Below are 16,835 nucleotides of genomic sequence, written 5' to 3' on the forward strand. Positions count from 1 at the left end.
ACCCACACCTTCAGAAAAATGTTGGTAATCCAGTATTCTCCCTAAAGTTGTGAAGATCAATAGGAAGTTGTTTTACTTTTATTTTCCGAACAATATTTGAGTAGTTTTGACTCCATACTTCTGCCATATTTGAGCTATATTTGCCCAGTCCTCTCTCTGAGTTCTGCTCTAAAATTTACAGTCTCTTGGGGATTAGTCAATTGGTCAACAAGTCAAAGTTAATTTAGATCGGAGATGATTTTTACTTGTTTGAGACATTCGGGTCTTCTTTATGCAATTTCTAAATAAGAGATTTTTTTATTCTACAGGTTTGGCAGAAACCAGGCCTGGATGTGATTAATGACATTGAACTCAACTTTCTAAAAATGTCATTAATGATAGTAAATTCATAGTTTAATGAGGAAGATGTTCACATTTTCACAATGTTGGTATGAATAACTTTTTTCTTTTTGATAAATGAAATAATCATTTTAAAACTACTTTTTGCATATTCATGCAATCTTTCAAGTATTTTTTTCATAATCTGATACATTTAAGTGACAACAAAACTGAAGCAACCTGAGAAAGGGCAAATGATTTTTTTATAACAGTGTATATTTTGTGAAACAAACAGAATGCTGCAGCATTCGCCCAGTTATCAGAGAAAAATACCACTGAGTCCTCTCTTTAATTGCCTCTTATTTGCCTTCTGTAACCATGAGGGTGGATAGCATGTTTACACGTGTGTGTTGGTGGGATGCCACATGGCGTTCCCCTCCAACGTGGCTGATTAAGCGTTATTATGTCACTATGGGAAAAAATCAGAGTAGAGGAGCTCTTTTTGAAAAAGGGCAGGTCACACTTCATGTAAAATTAGAGGCTTCTGGAGCAACACACCTTGGAGCTACGAGCGTGGGATTACACTCTATTTACAAACAGGTCTGCAAATGAGGTCTTGCAAGCCTCTGCAATTGTTGCGTGCGTTTGTGTGTGTGTGTTGGCGTGTGTGTTGGTGTGCGTGTGTGTTGTTAACCCGTCCCCAAGCTCTCTCCTCATGCCACCCAGACATTTTGGATGGACAAGCGAAGCATTCCTGTCACTGTGCATCTCCATCACCTGCTTGGCCTTCTCCCCTCTGCCAATCTGCTTTCCAGCCCTCGGTCGCTTACCTCTTTCTGTCTGAGCATAATCAATGCAGCATACTGCCGATGACTGCAACCTCTGGAAATGTTTAGCTTCACAGTCGTTTGCAGGGATGCGCAAAAAAAAAAGTAACACTGTAGCTTTTAATTGATCAGCAGCACCTGGTGTAGTTTCTGGCAAGTTGTTTAATTAAGCAGCGGATGTGGGAGAGCTTAGTGGAGCAGATTGCAGACTTTAATGTTAAAGCAAAAGATTTAAATTATCTAAGATACAATGAGTCACTTGTGGGTAAATATTCCTTTCTTTTAATTAGTTTTAAACTTTCTTCATGGTCACAATCTGCCTCTTGGTTCCATTTTAGTTCCTATTTATTTAAAGCTCTCCTCTTGATAGACTAAGCTTCTTCTGATTGGCAACTTAGCATGAACATGACAACCATGTCTAAAAATACCATGTTATTTTTAAAGGAAAAACATAATTGTTTTACTTTTATTAAAAACAGAAAAGCTACATTTACTCCCATTTTTGCAAAACTTACACAACATCGATTATTACAGTTATATATTGTGTATTTGTTATTTTGATTTATACTTTAAGCAAAAATTTTGAAAACCAATCTTTAGGTTGTTCTCAATTAGTAAATAGTCAAACCAGCCTTTAAGCCAGCTGACCAGCAGTTCACTGTAGCATGGGATGGGAGAGGGATTAGAGAAATACTTTTTGCTCTATTCATGCGATGAAAACGTGTCACTCCAGCACTTTCTCTGATGTTTCACTACAAGAACTTTAAACTACAGGAATGTTATGATGGAAAATTGTAGCAATTTGAAACCAGAACACTTTAAAACCTTGGTATCGATACCAGAACACAGATAAACCATCTTTGTTAAAAATGTAGCAGAAAAGTAATCTGAAAAGAGTTGTGTAAATGTATTTCATGGTCATGTAAATAAGTCAGGGAAGAAAATCCTGAATGTCAGTTCAATGTCTTCCTACCTTTGGTTTCAACTTTTGACTTTTACAACACAGCACTCATTTACAGAGACATAGTTGTTTTTTTTAATGTTAAAAAGGTATGGCATGTATAAAATAGCAAATTAATTTAATCTTTACCTTCTGTTTTTAATCTGATCTTTGTTGAGCTATTTACATTTTTTGACTGACACCTGCAATTATTTTCATCTTTGTCAACACGACAAACTTGGATTTAGGAATACAGAGATATCCAACAACTTATTAAATAGCAGACTTCATCAGAAATATTTGAAAACTTATACGTAACCATTTTCTAACAAAAACTGACCCAACTCCTGTTCTTGTTCCCAAAAATGCACAGAAAAAAATTTAGATCTAGAAAATGTAAAATTAAAAATATTTTTACTGGGAAAACAAACCATTGTTATGGTTATAATGTCTAATGGTTTACAGATCCATTTTATTACAAAAAGAGTATTTTGCAATTAAATTGACAACATTGGCTTAGATTATATCAACTGAATTTTCCAAATAAAGATGCTTAGATTTCCATATTTTTCTAGCTCATGTTTATTAAAATACGTCTGACATTTCCCAAGAAAACTACACTAGTTGCAGTCCCTTCCAGAGCCCCTATTAGGTTAATTCTGCTGTAATATAAAGGTTTTAGTTTATGTAACCTCTACTTAAACAAATAAAAGAGAACATAGTAGTCACTTTTATTTTTTCTACTTTTTCTTTCACATTCTCCACCTCCTGCGTTGCATGCTGAGATCTAAAGGGAGGCTGTTGCAGAATCAATGTTCCTGCATGTGCACCGAGTGTGCAGGAACAATTTAGGATCAGCTTTGATGTTTAAAGAATCCTTCCTCTTTAGTTTTAGAGAGCTATGTCTCAAAGAGAAAAGAAAAGGCCAGTATTTTGTAAAACAGGGGTCTCCACATTGTAAAACTGTCTTTGCGTTTATATTGGGCTTACCATATAGAGAATGCATATGGTAAGCATCCTTCATATTTGGTGAAACCTACATATTTCACCAAATATTTAAGTTATGTAAAACTTAAATATTTGGTGAAATATTTCAGTTTCATGCACAAATATTGCCCTTATTTGAAAAGATGAACTGCTCGTTTCTGTTTTTGTACCAGGTGGAAAGCACATTATAGCTGCTTTAAAATTATATAGGCAGAAGTATCAGTCATTGAGGATGAGAAAAGTAAGCTATGCACCTGTCGGGGTGAGAAATCTCTTCGTTAGAGAGTGTTCATGCTGAGTATAAAGAAGCCGTCTGCAGAGCCATGTGGAGCCACCTCTAGCGAATGTCTTGGTGCAGAAGCAGAGCTCTCGGGGTCAACATGTGGAAGCTTTCCTGAGAGAATCTGAAGAGGTTCAATTTGCGTTTGTCATAGCAGGAAGTCACCCTCTCCTTCCCACCTCCTGTCGCCTCTTGATGGAATAAAAATAATGGCATTTCTGTCACTCACTGACTGAATTAATGACTTTTCCTATTTAAAAAATTACCAATTTAGCCCCCCTGCCTGAGCCTGAAAAAGGCAGCTTAAAACTGTGTTGATTTAAGTGTGCAAAGATGGCGAACTGCATGACTCCTCATGATCCTCCTGTCTTTGTTGAGGTGGAAGTGATGTTGCCGAATCAACCCTCACTCCTGTCACCCGATGCCAACATGCATATGCACTCTGAAACTGTCCACCCCCGGAAAAATACCGTTATTTCCCTCAAAACTTCTCTCAAACCTCAACACTCGGCCCTCCCCCCACCCATCCTCACGTGTTCCTCTCATGTTCCTCTCTTCATCTTTTCCCCTGCTGGTTTCTCCTCTCTCCTGCAGCCCGGAGTTTCTTTCAGGCTGATGAAGATGAGGTCAGTGTGAATATCAATCATTCAGCGTAATTGTCCTTTAAGGCAGGCAAGGAGAGACTGCCTCCCTTCATCCATCTCTGTCTCTTTCGACCAGACTCGGTGTGTGAAACTCGCACCCCGGGGCGTCCTCGCAAGAGAGACGGTAATGAGGTAGATTGGATGAAGATGACGTATATGCTCAGTCAATCGATGTTACATAATGGCTGCTGATCACTGTATTAATTGCCATCTGTCACCGGAAGCGTTTTTATAATATGACTGCCTTTAAAATCTGTTTGTTCCTAATGGTCTCATCCGGGCTTTAGTGCCTCCTGCAGTAGCTGTGGGCCACACTTCCACCTAATAGTGCCTTGCAAAAGCATTTTGTCATGTTAGAACTTCAAAGTATTTATTGCAATTTTAGATGGTAAACACATGATTACAGAAACGCGTATTATTCAATAGTTGTGAAGCAGAAGTAAAGGATAAACAGTTACCGTAATGTGCAACCAGCTGCCTCATGGAAGTAGCAAACAGAGTCCACCCTTACTAACTCTGGAGGATCTTCAGAGAGGGTTAGCTCAGGTGGGATGATCTGTTGTGCATTGCGCAATTGCAGCTTTTAGGGAAGAGATCCAAGATGTCATGTAGGAGACTTGTGAAAGAAGGTGAGACTAAAATGTGACTTTTCAGCCAATGTGCAAATATATGTGTTGAAGCACGGCAGCGATGGCATCATACTGTGGAGTGACTCTCTTCAACTCAGGGAAGGCATAGTCTTGACACCAGTCTAAATAGCAGTGCATTAGAAAATAAGGTGCAATAATTTTTTATCAAACAACCCACAACACCTGGGTTTGGTCAGCAGCTGATGCTCCAACTATGATCCTTTTCTAACCCAGTGAAACACAATATCTGTTAAGATCCCAAAGTCTGGAACCTTTTCAATGTCATCCATGGTTTTATTTCCAAATGGCACTTATGCAAAGGAAAACTTGTCTCCTTTGTTTAGAATGATAAAGAGGCTGTTTTATTTATTTTCCAGGCATTATGCCATTTTATAGCTCAATCAAGTAACTAAGTTACCTTCAGTTGATATAAAAATGCTGTATATAACAAATATGGCTTAAAATAAATTTTACTTTGTAGTTAGACACCTTGAAATTGGACCTCTGTCTCTTCAAGAAACTCTTGGTCTTTCTGAAACACTGCTTTCACCGCTCCTCTATGAACCCTTTAACAACATTTTTACCAGTGTTGCACTGAGAAGTCTCTCACATAATGAACTCATCAGACTCACAGTTGCACCAGGTGTTTGCTAACTTTTCCTGACTAGTCTGAAGGAGCTGAGTGGGGGAGTCGTCGGTGTAGGGGTGCTCTGTAATGTGCAAACTCGTAAACTTGGAAACTGCAGCCTGAGGAGGAGGTTTGTCCGAGGGGGCGGCCAGAGGTCCAAACATGTGTTTTGCACAGCTGAATGGTTGCCACAGGAAAGTAAAGAATTTCTCAAATATGCATAAAAGAATCACAGTAACACTATTAACACAATTTCACATAATACTGCCCCCTTAAGAACATCCAACTCTATCTGACTCTCTGCCTTCAGCACATCATAAATGGAATGCTCCTCCAATAAGCCGTTTATAACTATTCTTAGAAACTTTTGACTAAGAAGTTCCTATGATAAGCTCAGCAGACTCGCAGTTCCACCAGGTGTTTGCTAATTGCTACTGCTCTGTGAGGCAGAAGCTCGTCTGGAGGCTGCAGCTCCAAAGAGGAGCTTTGTGCCCCATATGGCTGCTGCAGGAGATTCAAGGATTCCTTAAACATGCACAAAAAAACAATCAAATCAGGTATGTTTTATCAAGACTTATCAAGGTAGTCTGTGTTTAAGGCTATGGTTTGGTCAAGAGATCTATGAGATGGAAAAGGACTGAGATTGGTAGGACCAGAGAACGACTCCAGTCATTAAAAGCTACTATTCCTTATTTTTTAAATGTTTCTGTGTTTCAATACACCTGCATGAATGGTTCACTCCATGTCTCTACAAAACTTAATGACATACTGAGGAGGGAATGTAGACATGAGTTCAGTTTTGTTGGAGGCATCTCAAACAAGAAAAGCACCGAAAGACTCGAGCTGAACACCCTTGATGTAAGGTTGTGGGGATAGTGACTAAAAACAAGACAATCATAAAAGAAAACCTGTAAGAAACTGGAAAGAAAAGCAGTTCTAAACACACATTCAAGGCAACAACGGGGAGGTTCTGGATCTATTGTTACTTGGACAGTCGTTAGTGGTGCTCAGGAGACAACTTAATATCAAACTGGTCTGGCTGCACAAGAAGATCCATCCTTGTTTGTTCTATTTGTTTGTGTGATGGACTGGCGACTTGTCCAATGCAAATACTTTTGCAAGGCATTGCATATCTCTGTGTGTGTTTTCAGATAAGGTCATAGAATACCATTTGAAGTCTACTAGAGCTTGACCAAAAGCTTTGAATCCAGCAGGCTGGAGGGAAGGAGGACTGGTGTCAAGGGAGGGCAAAAAGAAGAGTACTCCAGAGTCACAGGCGGAAGGAGGGGGGTGGGATGCTGTTGTTTGTTTCTTTTTGACCTCATAGGATACTTAAAGGAAGAAAAAAAGGAAAAAGTCTTCTGATCCTGCCAAATACAGCTTGACCTCGTGTCTTTCATGGTGCGTCTCAGTTGTTTGGCTGCTTCAAAGTATTCCTCTTCCTGCTTTATTCTCTCCTGCATGCCCCCCACCTCCCCTTCCTCCTCTTCTTCCTCTTCAGAGTGCAGTGCTGGGATAGCGAGGGCACTGGAGGGGACAGTAATGACTAACTCTGTAAAGGTAATGATAAAGTACAGATGCTTTAGACTCCACTCTGGCTAGAGGCACTGGGGGTAAGAAAATTACAGTCATCTGTGTGTGTGTCAGTGTGTGTGAGAATGAGAGGTAAAGGGTGGAGAAAGACAAAGAGACAAGAACAGAGAGCGTTTCAGTCAGACGGGAGACGGGGACAGACATGATTCATTCGCCCTGCCAGATGCTATAGCGATCCACCGCTGTACATCTCTCCTCTTTGACCCGTCTCTGGTCAGCGCCTCTCGTCTTCCCAGCCTGTCACCTTTTCCCACATTCCCTCCCATCTCCATCCAGGGCTGCCAGATTGGGAGGCTTTCCACCCAATTGGGTTGCTTTTGAACACGAGCTGGAAAAAGCAGCTTTGGTTGGGTTAAGAGTTTGGGCTGCTTTTCACAACATTTTTTGTTTTTTTTTAGAAAGTGTTCAGATGAAAATTATTTTTGAAACAGTCAAAAAGCACACAATTGTTTTATTATTATTTAATTTACTTTGAAATGTCTAGAATTTGTCAAATGTGGCATCGTCAGTGATTAGTGATCGATTAATCAAGTGTCACTTTGTAGTAGTATTGTAAAACAGACATTCCAGTGCAACATCATGATTTAAAAGGAGATAGTGCCACAAAACATTCAAGTCTTATTGTGTTCAAAGAGTGAAGTCCTAATGGTATCTGGTCAGAATATAAAAAAGGACAACCAAAAGTGTTGGAAATTGTCACAAGTAGAGGGCATATGAGATTGTGTATATACATATATATGACTGTATCTAGCGCTATAAACTTGTTTTTCATAAGAGGTTGAGATTTTGGCCTTTTTTTGGAGTTGGGTGGGTTTTATGTTATGTTTGGGATGGAAACTGTCAGTCAGATCTTGCAACTCTGTCTCCATCCCTAATGTTTCCTTCCGTCTCCCAGCTGGACCAGGCCGCACAATGGAAGGGACCGCCTCACCTACGGTCGAATTTAGCATGCATAAATAGAGTGAGAATGGTGCCGCATAAGCATGGGTTGTCATCTCCAGTGTGGCTGCGTGTGTGCGTGTTCACATGATTGTTCTCTGAGAGAAAGAATAGCGAGAAGCCAGTGTTTGGTGTCTATCTGTCTGTCATTAGAGTAATAAAAGACTTGCTGTGCTGCACAGCGAGGAGTTCGCGTCTTTAAGGCTCCTCTGTTTTGCGCAAATTGCCAGCTGCTGAGCTGTGATGGATGTTTGTATGCTGGCTCAAAATCACAGGTTCTGCTTTAAACTCCTGGCTCCATTATGTTACAGTGAGACATGTCGGGCCGACTGAGACAGAACTTGTTTTTCTGTTTGTGTCTCCTACCTCTGTTATCCAAAAGTGTTCTTATTTTAATTAAACTGTGCACTCCTGCAGGGCTCAGAAAACACACACACACACACATACTGCACAGAGTGGGAACATGCAGACCTCTCCTCCCATCTAGTCTCTTCCTCTCCTGCCCGTCATGCCTGAAGACTGACAGGCTGTGTTTTCAGCCGATGTTTGAACACGGACCGATCAATGCCGGACAAAAAGAAAAGGAGCGAGGGTGAGGGGCGTGGGGAGCTATGGGGGGGGAACACAATTGGTTATTGACAAAGATTTCAGAGTCTGAAAGAGTGGAGGCGACGGCTTAGTGAAGGGAGATAGGGGGGGAGGATCACGAGAGGCGCTGATTGCAGTTCACGTGCATTGTTAAGCGTTGGGTTGAGATGTGTTAACTGTCCAAGTTGTTTGTGCTCAGTTGCATTTACACCTACTTCCTCGATTGTGTTTAATTCAGCAGGGCGGACTCTGGCCAGGGTAGGAACAGAAAACGGCTACTTTGACTGATGCGGAAAACCCGGGGGGACACAGGGGACAAGATCCCCCCTTCATAATGGTGTCCCACCCCAAAAAAATCATTGTGAATACAAATAAAGTTTTGACCCTTTGCAACTACGCCACTTAATCACGTGAGATCCCTGGACGGACATCGAACGTGAGGGGCGAGAGTATTGAACAGAGCAACTGCGATTGTTTTCCCAAGTGTTTTTTTGCCAGTATAGCCACTACTTATTCAAGTGAAGCTAATTTATCTGTGGAAGTAGGTCACCTAGTAGGTGGCTCATAGGCAGCAGACTTTACAAAAGTTAGAAATAGCTAGCTCAAAAATGGACCCATACCTTGTCACTCCTGACTTGTCTGTTGATTTGATCAAATCACCAACCACTATAAATCTAAAGAGTTTTTGCTTTAGACTTCTGACTTTGATGGACTGAAGTAGAAATTAAAGCACGGTGCAAATGTATTCTGTTAGATGTAATCATAAAGGTGTAGCATTGTCACATTTCCACCTGATACCATTGTTGAAATTGCTGGGTGAACATAGAAAATCATGCATATACGTAGAATACGAACTTATACAGAACAAGACTACCACTATTACGTTTAATAAAATTATTTAATATGCTGAAGACTCACTCTTACGAGATAAGTCACAAAGGAGCAGCTCTACCATGAATATTAGACAAAACCTTTCAGTTTCTAAATGTGCAAAACAGGTAGAAATGTATTATTAATTTTGCAAGTCACTAAACGTTAATGCATTTTGATTTTCTGCTGGTGCCCTGCATTGCACAACTCTCAGTGATAAGGATGCATAGTATTTGTATTCTCCTGCCATATGTTGTGGGACTGTGTACAAATCAATCAGGAATGGGTAGAGAGATGTTATTTGCACAGCCTGTCCTGAAATCATCAAAATTCTTGAAATGTAATTGCCTGGGTACTCTCTTTGAGTGAAAATCATTCACTTTTCAGCTTTAAAGCTTTCCGATTATTTTCAGAGAACCCGAAGTGAAAACAGTTGAGTGCTCTGACTCATTCTGACATGCAGTTATTTTCACATACAGTCGTGCCTTTCTGTCAGTCTAGACTATAATCACTGATCTAACGTCTAACATTGTTATGTTTTTTATTGTTCTTGTGTTGTGCAGATGTAAAACTTTGTTGTGTTTCTTATAATACCTTGCAAGGTGCATATGAGTAGCTATTGCACTACCTAAAGTAGGAAGTGGAAAACACATTTTCAGTTTTAGAAATCAAATAAATTTTATTTACTTTTGCACTGCAGGAACCAAGGCAGATGCTATATATATATATATATATATATATATATATATATATATATATATATATATATATATATATATATATATATATATATATATATATATATATATATATATATATATATATACATATATATATATATGTACGGTGAATGTACGGTGAAGCTAACTAAAACTAAGAGATAAGTAAACAGACTTTTAAATCAGTCAGTCTTATCAAAATATTTTCCAAAAGGAATAGTGCAGGACCTGAGCCTGGGAACCAGCAGGAAGAGAGTTCACTTCAAATACATGGGCTTTGTTTTTCTTTTTTGGTTTTTACTGTAATTTGTAAATAATAGGCTATACAGGCATATGTGTATATGTGTGCCTGGGTCACATTGTGTGTATTTGTCCTTGTGTGGGTCAGATGCGATGCTTCTGTGTGGTGTTCATGTGACCTGCATTTGTGTAGTGGTGATGGTGGTTTTGTGTGCCACACACACGATGAGCGCTGAGGACGTGGTTGTGTTCATGTGGGTCAGGTGCGGTGACAGTTTTTGTGTGTGCCTCCGATAATATTCGGCAGGCCTCCCTGGTCTCACACACTCTCAGTTTCTCTTTTATTGTCGCTCTCAGTGTCATGTCTGTCTTACTCTTGATCTTGTGCAGTCATCTTCATCATACAGCAGTTCAGCCTTCCAACAAACCGCATACTAGCTATATAATGTGAAAAAAGTAGCGACTAATAGCCTAGAAATTACTGTAGTATTTCTGATTCCAGTCTGTTACAGATTTTATAGTTTCTGGTAGTTCTTCTGTCATGAGGCAGCTTTAGACTCCAGAAGCGATTTCCAGACCCATATTTATCTCCATCCATTTTCAGTGCTGCTACCAGGGTGAAAACAGATTGGCTATGAGCAGAAATTTACCAAACAAAACGATCATGGAAGAGAAGCAGCACTCTTGATGAGACTTTGAAGCTTCAGGGTGAAGCTTTGTGGAGCTAAGTGTTTTTAATTTGAAAAATATCCACAACATAGAGTTTAATATGTTCTCCTTGTTCATGTGTGGTTTCTGTCTGGGTACTCCACCTTCCTTCTATAGGTCAATTGGTGTCTCTAAATTGCCATTAGGTGTGAGTGTGTATGAAATTACTGCTGGAGTACATACTGTATATATATATATATATATATATATATATATATATATATATATATATATATATATATATATATATATATATATATATATATATATATATATATATATATATATACGGTATATATATATATATATATATATATATATATATATATATGTATGCCGTATATATACTGTATATATATATATAATATTTATGTCAGTCGTTGTAAAATCTTCACTGATTGTCAAATCTAATTGGTAGTTCAGGCACAAAATCAATATGTCAACTTCTGAGTGCATGCCTTGTAATAATCCCCAATTTTACAATCACTTACTGACAGAAAGCGTGAAAATGTTTGTGTTTTTGATGGAGATAATCTGTCCTACTGCTGTGGCTTTCTCCGGGCACCCTTGTACTTTCTGACAGAAAGTGACTGTAAGCTGACTGCAGATGAAAGGCATCTTTTCACAGGTAAGAAGTGAACTGTAAGTTCAGAAATTGGCTGAGGAAGAAGTACATGTGAGCCAGAGTTTTCAAAGACAGAGGTGGAAATAGGATGATGAGTTCATCCTGGTTTAAGCCTGGAAAAGCTGTTGACCTTCCATGTATCCTGCAGTGGAGCTCCAAGCTTTGTGGAGCTTCTCCTTCAGCCTTTCAGAGCACAGCCAGACAGAATCTATTCATGGGAATAGTGGCACACAATAGCTGAAGATGGCATCTTACTTTCTGGGTAGTTTCTCTTGTACTCTGTTAGCAAAGGGACCAGGTTGGGCTTGATGCTTTCAAAAAACTGAGCTCTGCAAATTTGCCTGGTTTTAAATCGGCTGTTTGCTCACACACCTCTTTATCCACAGAGTGTAGCAAATGAGATTTAGGAACTGTGAGACTGCTGTGTAAGAGAGGCAGAGCTATTATTTGTGTTCATTTCCATCTGTGTGTGCGTGTGTGTGTTTACGATAGAGGAGGAAAATGGGCTGAGTGGAATGAATATGCCCGTAGGTTTTTGGAAACCTCCTGTCTGGAGCTGATGCTGTCAGTCTGCGCCAGTCTTCCACTTAATGCTTATTGAATTCAGATCATTTTCATGTGCTGAAGCAAGTTTTCTGCTGGAAGGTCAGCGGTATTTAAAATTTATAACCTAGATTAGGCTAAAGGGAAAGTGATGATAATAGCTCAAAGAAAGACAACATTAAGCTATTCAATAAATGTAAAAAAAAAAAAAAGAGCCACTAGATAAACTGAACTTTTGAGACACGCATAAAAAGTGCATTAGTTTGCAGTTCAGGTCAGAAATTAACATACACCCATCTTGAATCTGTCATACTGATTTTGTTCTTTTATACTTAAAATGCAGCTTTTTTCAGGGTGAAATTATTTTTAATAAAAAACAAGTTTGTAGTTTTGTGGATTTTCACTCATCCATACTAACACACACCGACTTGTATTTATTTTAGAGCTGAAGCAATTATTCAGATGAATCGTGATTAATCAATTATTGAAATAATCGCCAACTAATTAAGTAATTGAATAATCATTAACTGGAGTATAAAAGGCTGAAGTCTACAAAACATACCATTTGCTTAGGGAACAACACACTAAGAGCAGGAAGGACAAAACTGTAAAAAAAAAACTATCTACACTTTGCATGTAAGACGAAAAACCGTATTTGTAAATATGTTCCACCAAGAATTCAAGTTTCAGCTTCATCTGGTCTAATATTGGATAAAATGAAAAATCTACAAATGTGTCAATAACTGTTAGCTGCAGCTCTAATTTGTTTAAATGTCCCTTAGAAACTCACCTTCCAGAGATGGTGTGTTTAAACTTGTAAGCAGAACTGTGCATTAACCTCTCCTATGATGAACCCCAGCAGCCATCAATAAGTGGGATCTACCCATCTTTATTAGGGTGAAAAAGTCTGGCTGAAGAGGTCAGAAAATCTCTGTCCTTGCCGCCAGAAGAGTCTTGGCAGCGCTGCCTGGAGTGATGTGTCACCTCGGAAATGTCAGGGGATAATGTGAGATCAACGGGACCTATATGTGAAAGGTCAGCGGCTCTGCTCTTCAGCCGAGAAGTGCGGACTCTTCCAGGGAGACCAAAGCAGGAGGCCTCCCTTGAACAGATTGGTGTCGATATGTGGAACCAAAAATGTCACCACTTATGGTGCACACTGTCAACACCTTAAATGGCTTCCCAAAATACACCTAACACCCTGCAGTTGGATTGAGAGTCACCAGATAAGCTGCTGCACATTTACTGCCTCCAGATTTGCTGAGTTTTTTTTTTTTTTAATTTCCTGCATTTCTTATAACCCAAGAGCAGGATGTTGAGACTGAATGACATCTGGCATGTGTTTTTTTTTTTTTCTCAGAGAGCAGCGACTACAGCGAAGCCGAGGTTCTGCCCGACTCCTTCCCGTCAGCTCCAGCGGAGCCCCTGCCGGAGTTCCTGCTGGAACCCGAAGACGCCTTTATCGTGAAGAACCGTCCGGTCCAGCTGCGCTGCCGGGCGTCGCCGGCCACCCAGATCTACTTCAAATGTAACGGCGAGTGGGTCAATCAGAACGACCATGTCACCAGGGAGAGCCTGGACCAGCTCACAGGTATGCACAACGCAGAGAACTGTAAACACAGCTACACACACAATAATGTCACCTTGTATTATACAGAGATAAACATCAAACTTAATTACCAACATCATTTTCAGCTATATAATCCATTAGGTCCTTTAGGATTTAATGTGCGCGTTAACTGCTTCTGGCATTCAGCCACTGCATAATTTACATGCACTGTGAAATATTTGCTTCAGTGGTTTCCCTCCCTCCGCCCTCTCTGCGCAGGTCTGGTAGTGAGGGAAGTGGACATCTCCGTGTCGCGGACCCAGGTGGAGGAGCTGTTCGGCCTGGAGGACTACTGGTGCCAGTGTGTGGCCTGGAGCTCGGCTGGCACAACCAAGAGCAACCGTGCCTACGTTCGCATTGCATGTCAGTATCAAGGCTGTCAGTCCTTGTGTGAAACACAGAGAAAGAAAGGAGACATTCCTGATTTTCTGCTTGTTGTACGTGTCAGCTTAAGCATAAATGCAAATAAATTGGCTGCAGCATCCCGCCGCTGTCCCCCCATGGAAATATATGCTGCGGTTTGATTGACAGGTTGCATGTTTATGAGGGTATGGAGTGAAAAATGCGATTCAGTGATGGAGGCTTTGCATAGCATGTGAGAGAGTTTGTGTGGCTGACAGAGTCACCAAGAAAGGCAGAGTGTCAGTCACAGTACGCTTGTCGCCCCCTGTAGACCTGAGGAAGAACTTCGAGCAGGAGCCCCTCGGGAGGGAAGTGCGGCTGGAGCAGGAGGTGCTGCTGCAGTGTCGGCCCCCGGAGGGCATGCCTGCTGCGGAGGTAGACATTTCTCTCCTCATCAACGTTACCTTAACATGTTCTCTTAAATGTTGTTTATCTCTTGGGGAAATATTTACACCTTCTTTTGCAGCCATCTGACGTTGTGGCAATAAAAGAGCTCTTTTATTGGCTTATACGTTATTACATGCTGTTTCTTCAGCAACACATCAGGTAGACTTTATGTTCTTGGACTAAAGTAATAGAACAAATGTTCATAAGTGATATAAAACACTTGAAGAGGAAAATAATTTCTGTTCATCTCAATAAATTAGAATATCATCAAAAAGCAGAGTTATGGATTTGAGTTAAGAAGTCATAGAACACTTTGGACTTGACTTGGACTTTCACACCAATGACTCAGGACTGCAGTGTGAATTGAGAGAAAAATTTGATATAATTTTATTATATATAGGAGACTAAACAGAATAGAAAATTATGTGGGCTTAAAACTAAAGTAGCCAGCCAACAAACTTCTGCTGACAATTAAACTTACACATATTGCTGGATGAAAGCTATTAAAGGAACTAATGTTTACCTAATGTCAGCTTATGTTTTTGTAATTTAATCATGGATCCTGAATGTCCCATAGAAAGCTTATGTAGTTTTGTCAAGAGGCAGATGAGACACCAGACCTCACAATACAATCAAGCTGAAAGCCACTTTCAAAGAAACATGGGCTTTTTTAACTCCTCAGCGGAACCACAGGCTCATCACATCCATGCTACGCCACATTGATGCAGTAATTCATGCAAAACAAGGCTCAACCAAATCTTAAGTGCATATAATATACTGTATGCGGACATACCTTTCAGTAGGTTGACATTTCTTCATTTAAAATCATATTTTATTGGTTTTCTGTAATTCTCTAAGAAACTGAATTTGACTTTTCACTCTCAGCCGAACCAAGAAATAATTTAAAAATGTACAAATGTAAACATTAGAGTTCTAATTTTTCAATTAAGTTTATCGAATAAAATCAATTGCATGTCAATTTAATTGACTTGCACCTGTTTATGGAAAGCAGTCATTTGATTAGAGAGGGGCGTAAAGCTGGAATTTGAGAATCAACACAAACCAACAGACTTTCTATCCTCAGACAGAATGATAAAGTTTCAGAAGTGTTTGATCATCACCGTGTGTTGTGGAGTCTTAATACCCTGCAGGTTTATCGTGTTTACTGAGCGGCTCTGTGGATGGCGTGCTGAGTCATGTTACTGCATAAACACCTGCTGATTTGTGCAGTTTATTTTTAGGAACTTTCAGCTTAAAATATTAAAGAAATTAAATTGATTATTTCAGTTTTTAACCTTAATATCCGTCTCTTTTAATAACTGTTGATAAACAATATCAGTAATTGATAGTCTTCTTCCCGTGCATCATTTAAAGGTGGACTGGCTGAAGAACGAGGATATCATTGATCCGTCACAGGATTCCAATTTCCTGATCACTATTGATCACGACCTGATCATCAAACAGGCCAGACTCTCAGACACGGCAAACTACACGTGTGTGGCGAGAAATGTGGTGGCCAGACGGCGGAGCAGCACAGCCACTCTCATTGTTTATGGTAACTTAAGCTGCACCACATGTTTGTCTTTTTCATTTCTCAAACCTCATCTCACTCATCTTTGATTGTTTATCCAAAACTTTGATTCGTGGAGTCGAGGAGCATTTGAGGTAATTGTGTCACCATAATCACTCCTGTGTTCCTTGATTTAGCAGTAACATAAAACACTTTTACTTAATTTTATCTATATTTATGTACAGTTGAAATTGGATATTTAGGTACATCGTAGCAAAAATAGTGTTTTTTTTCTCTGTGTGTGACATCAAACCAGACCAATAACTGAAAAGTGTTATACACAGTTACTTAATTTAGTGGAATCGCCTTTTAAACAGTATGATTTTAAACATTTTGGCTTTCCTTCCACAAACTTCTCACAATAGTTTGCTGTGATTTTGGACAATTCCTCCTCATAGAAATGTTTTAACTGAGTCAGGTTTATCAGCTGCCTCACGCTCACAATGTGTTTTTAACAGACTGGGATCAGGGCTTTCTGATGGTCACTTGACAAAATATTGAACTTTGTAACTAACTTGGTGTCACTAATAATGTAATAGTGATGCACCAGTCTCTCCTGCTGCAAAACATGATGCTGCCACCTCCATACATGACAGTTGGAATGGTATTTTTAGGCTTACAAGCTTCCCACTGTTTCCCCCAAATATAACAGTAGCCTTCTTCTTGTGCCAGTGGCAACATCCAGTTATTGGTTATGTGACTCCTGTGTTGCAAAAAAAGTGTTTCAATTGGAGTTTTGCCAAATAATCCAATTTCGATACAGCCATAAAACGACCTCATCGTATTTCC

General features: G+C 39.7%; 1 protein-coding gene across 3 annotated transcripts in view; it reads left to right on the forward strand.

Moving 5' to 3' along the window:
* unc5b (unc-5 netrin receptor B) overlaps positions 1-16,835 on the forward strand; it is a 69,869-nt gene that overhangs the window by 34,727 nt on the left and 18,307 nt on the right. For all 3 annotated transcript variants that reach the window (XM_023327412.1, XM_023327413.1, XM_023327414.1), the window contains exons 2-5: positions 13,439-13,669; positions 13,907-14,050; positions 14,361-14,464; positions 15,851-16,031. In XM_023327412.1, the coding sequence (XP_023183180.1) occupies positions 13,439-13,669; positions 13,907-14,050; positions 14,361-14,464; positions 15,851-16,031 (660 nt within the window). The remainder of the gene's footprint in view (positions 1-13,438; positions 13,670-13,906; positions 14,051-14,360; positions 14,465-15,850; positions 16,032-16,835) is intronic.

Source organism: Xiphophorus maculatus, chromosome 22, assembly GCF_002775205.1.
Source record: "Xiphophorus maculatus strain JP 163 A chromosome 22, X_maculatus-5.0-male, whole genome shotgun sequence".
Taxonomy (NCBI): domain Eukaryota; kingdom Metazoa; phylum Chordata; class Actinopteri; order Cyprinodontiformes; family Poeciliidae; genus Xiphophorus; species Xiphophorus maculatus.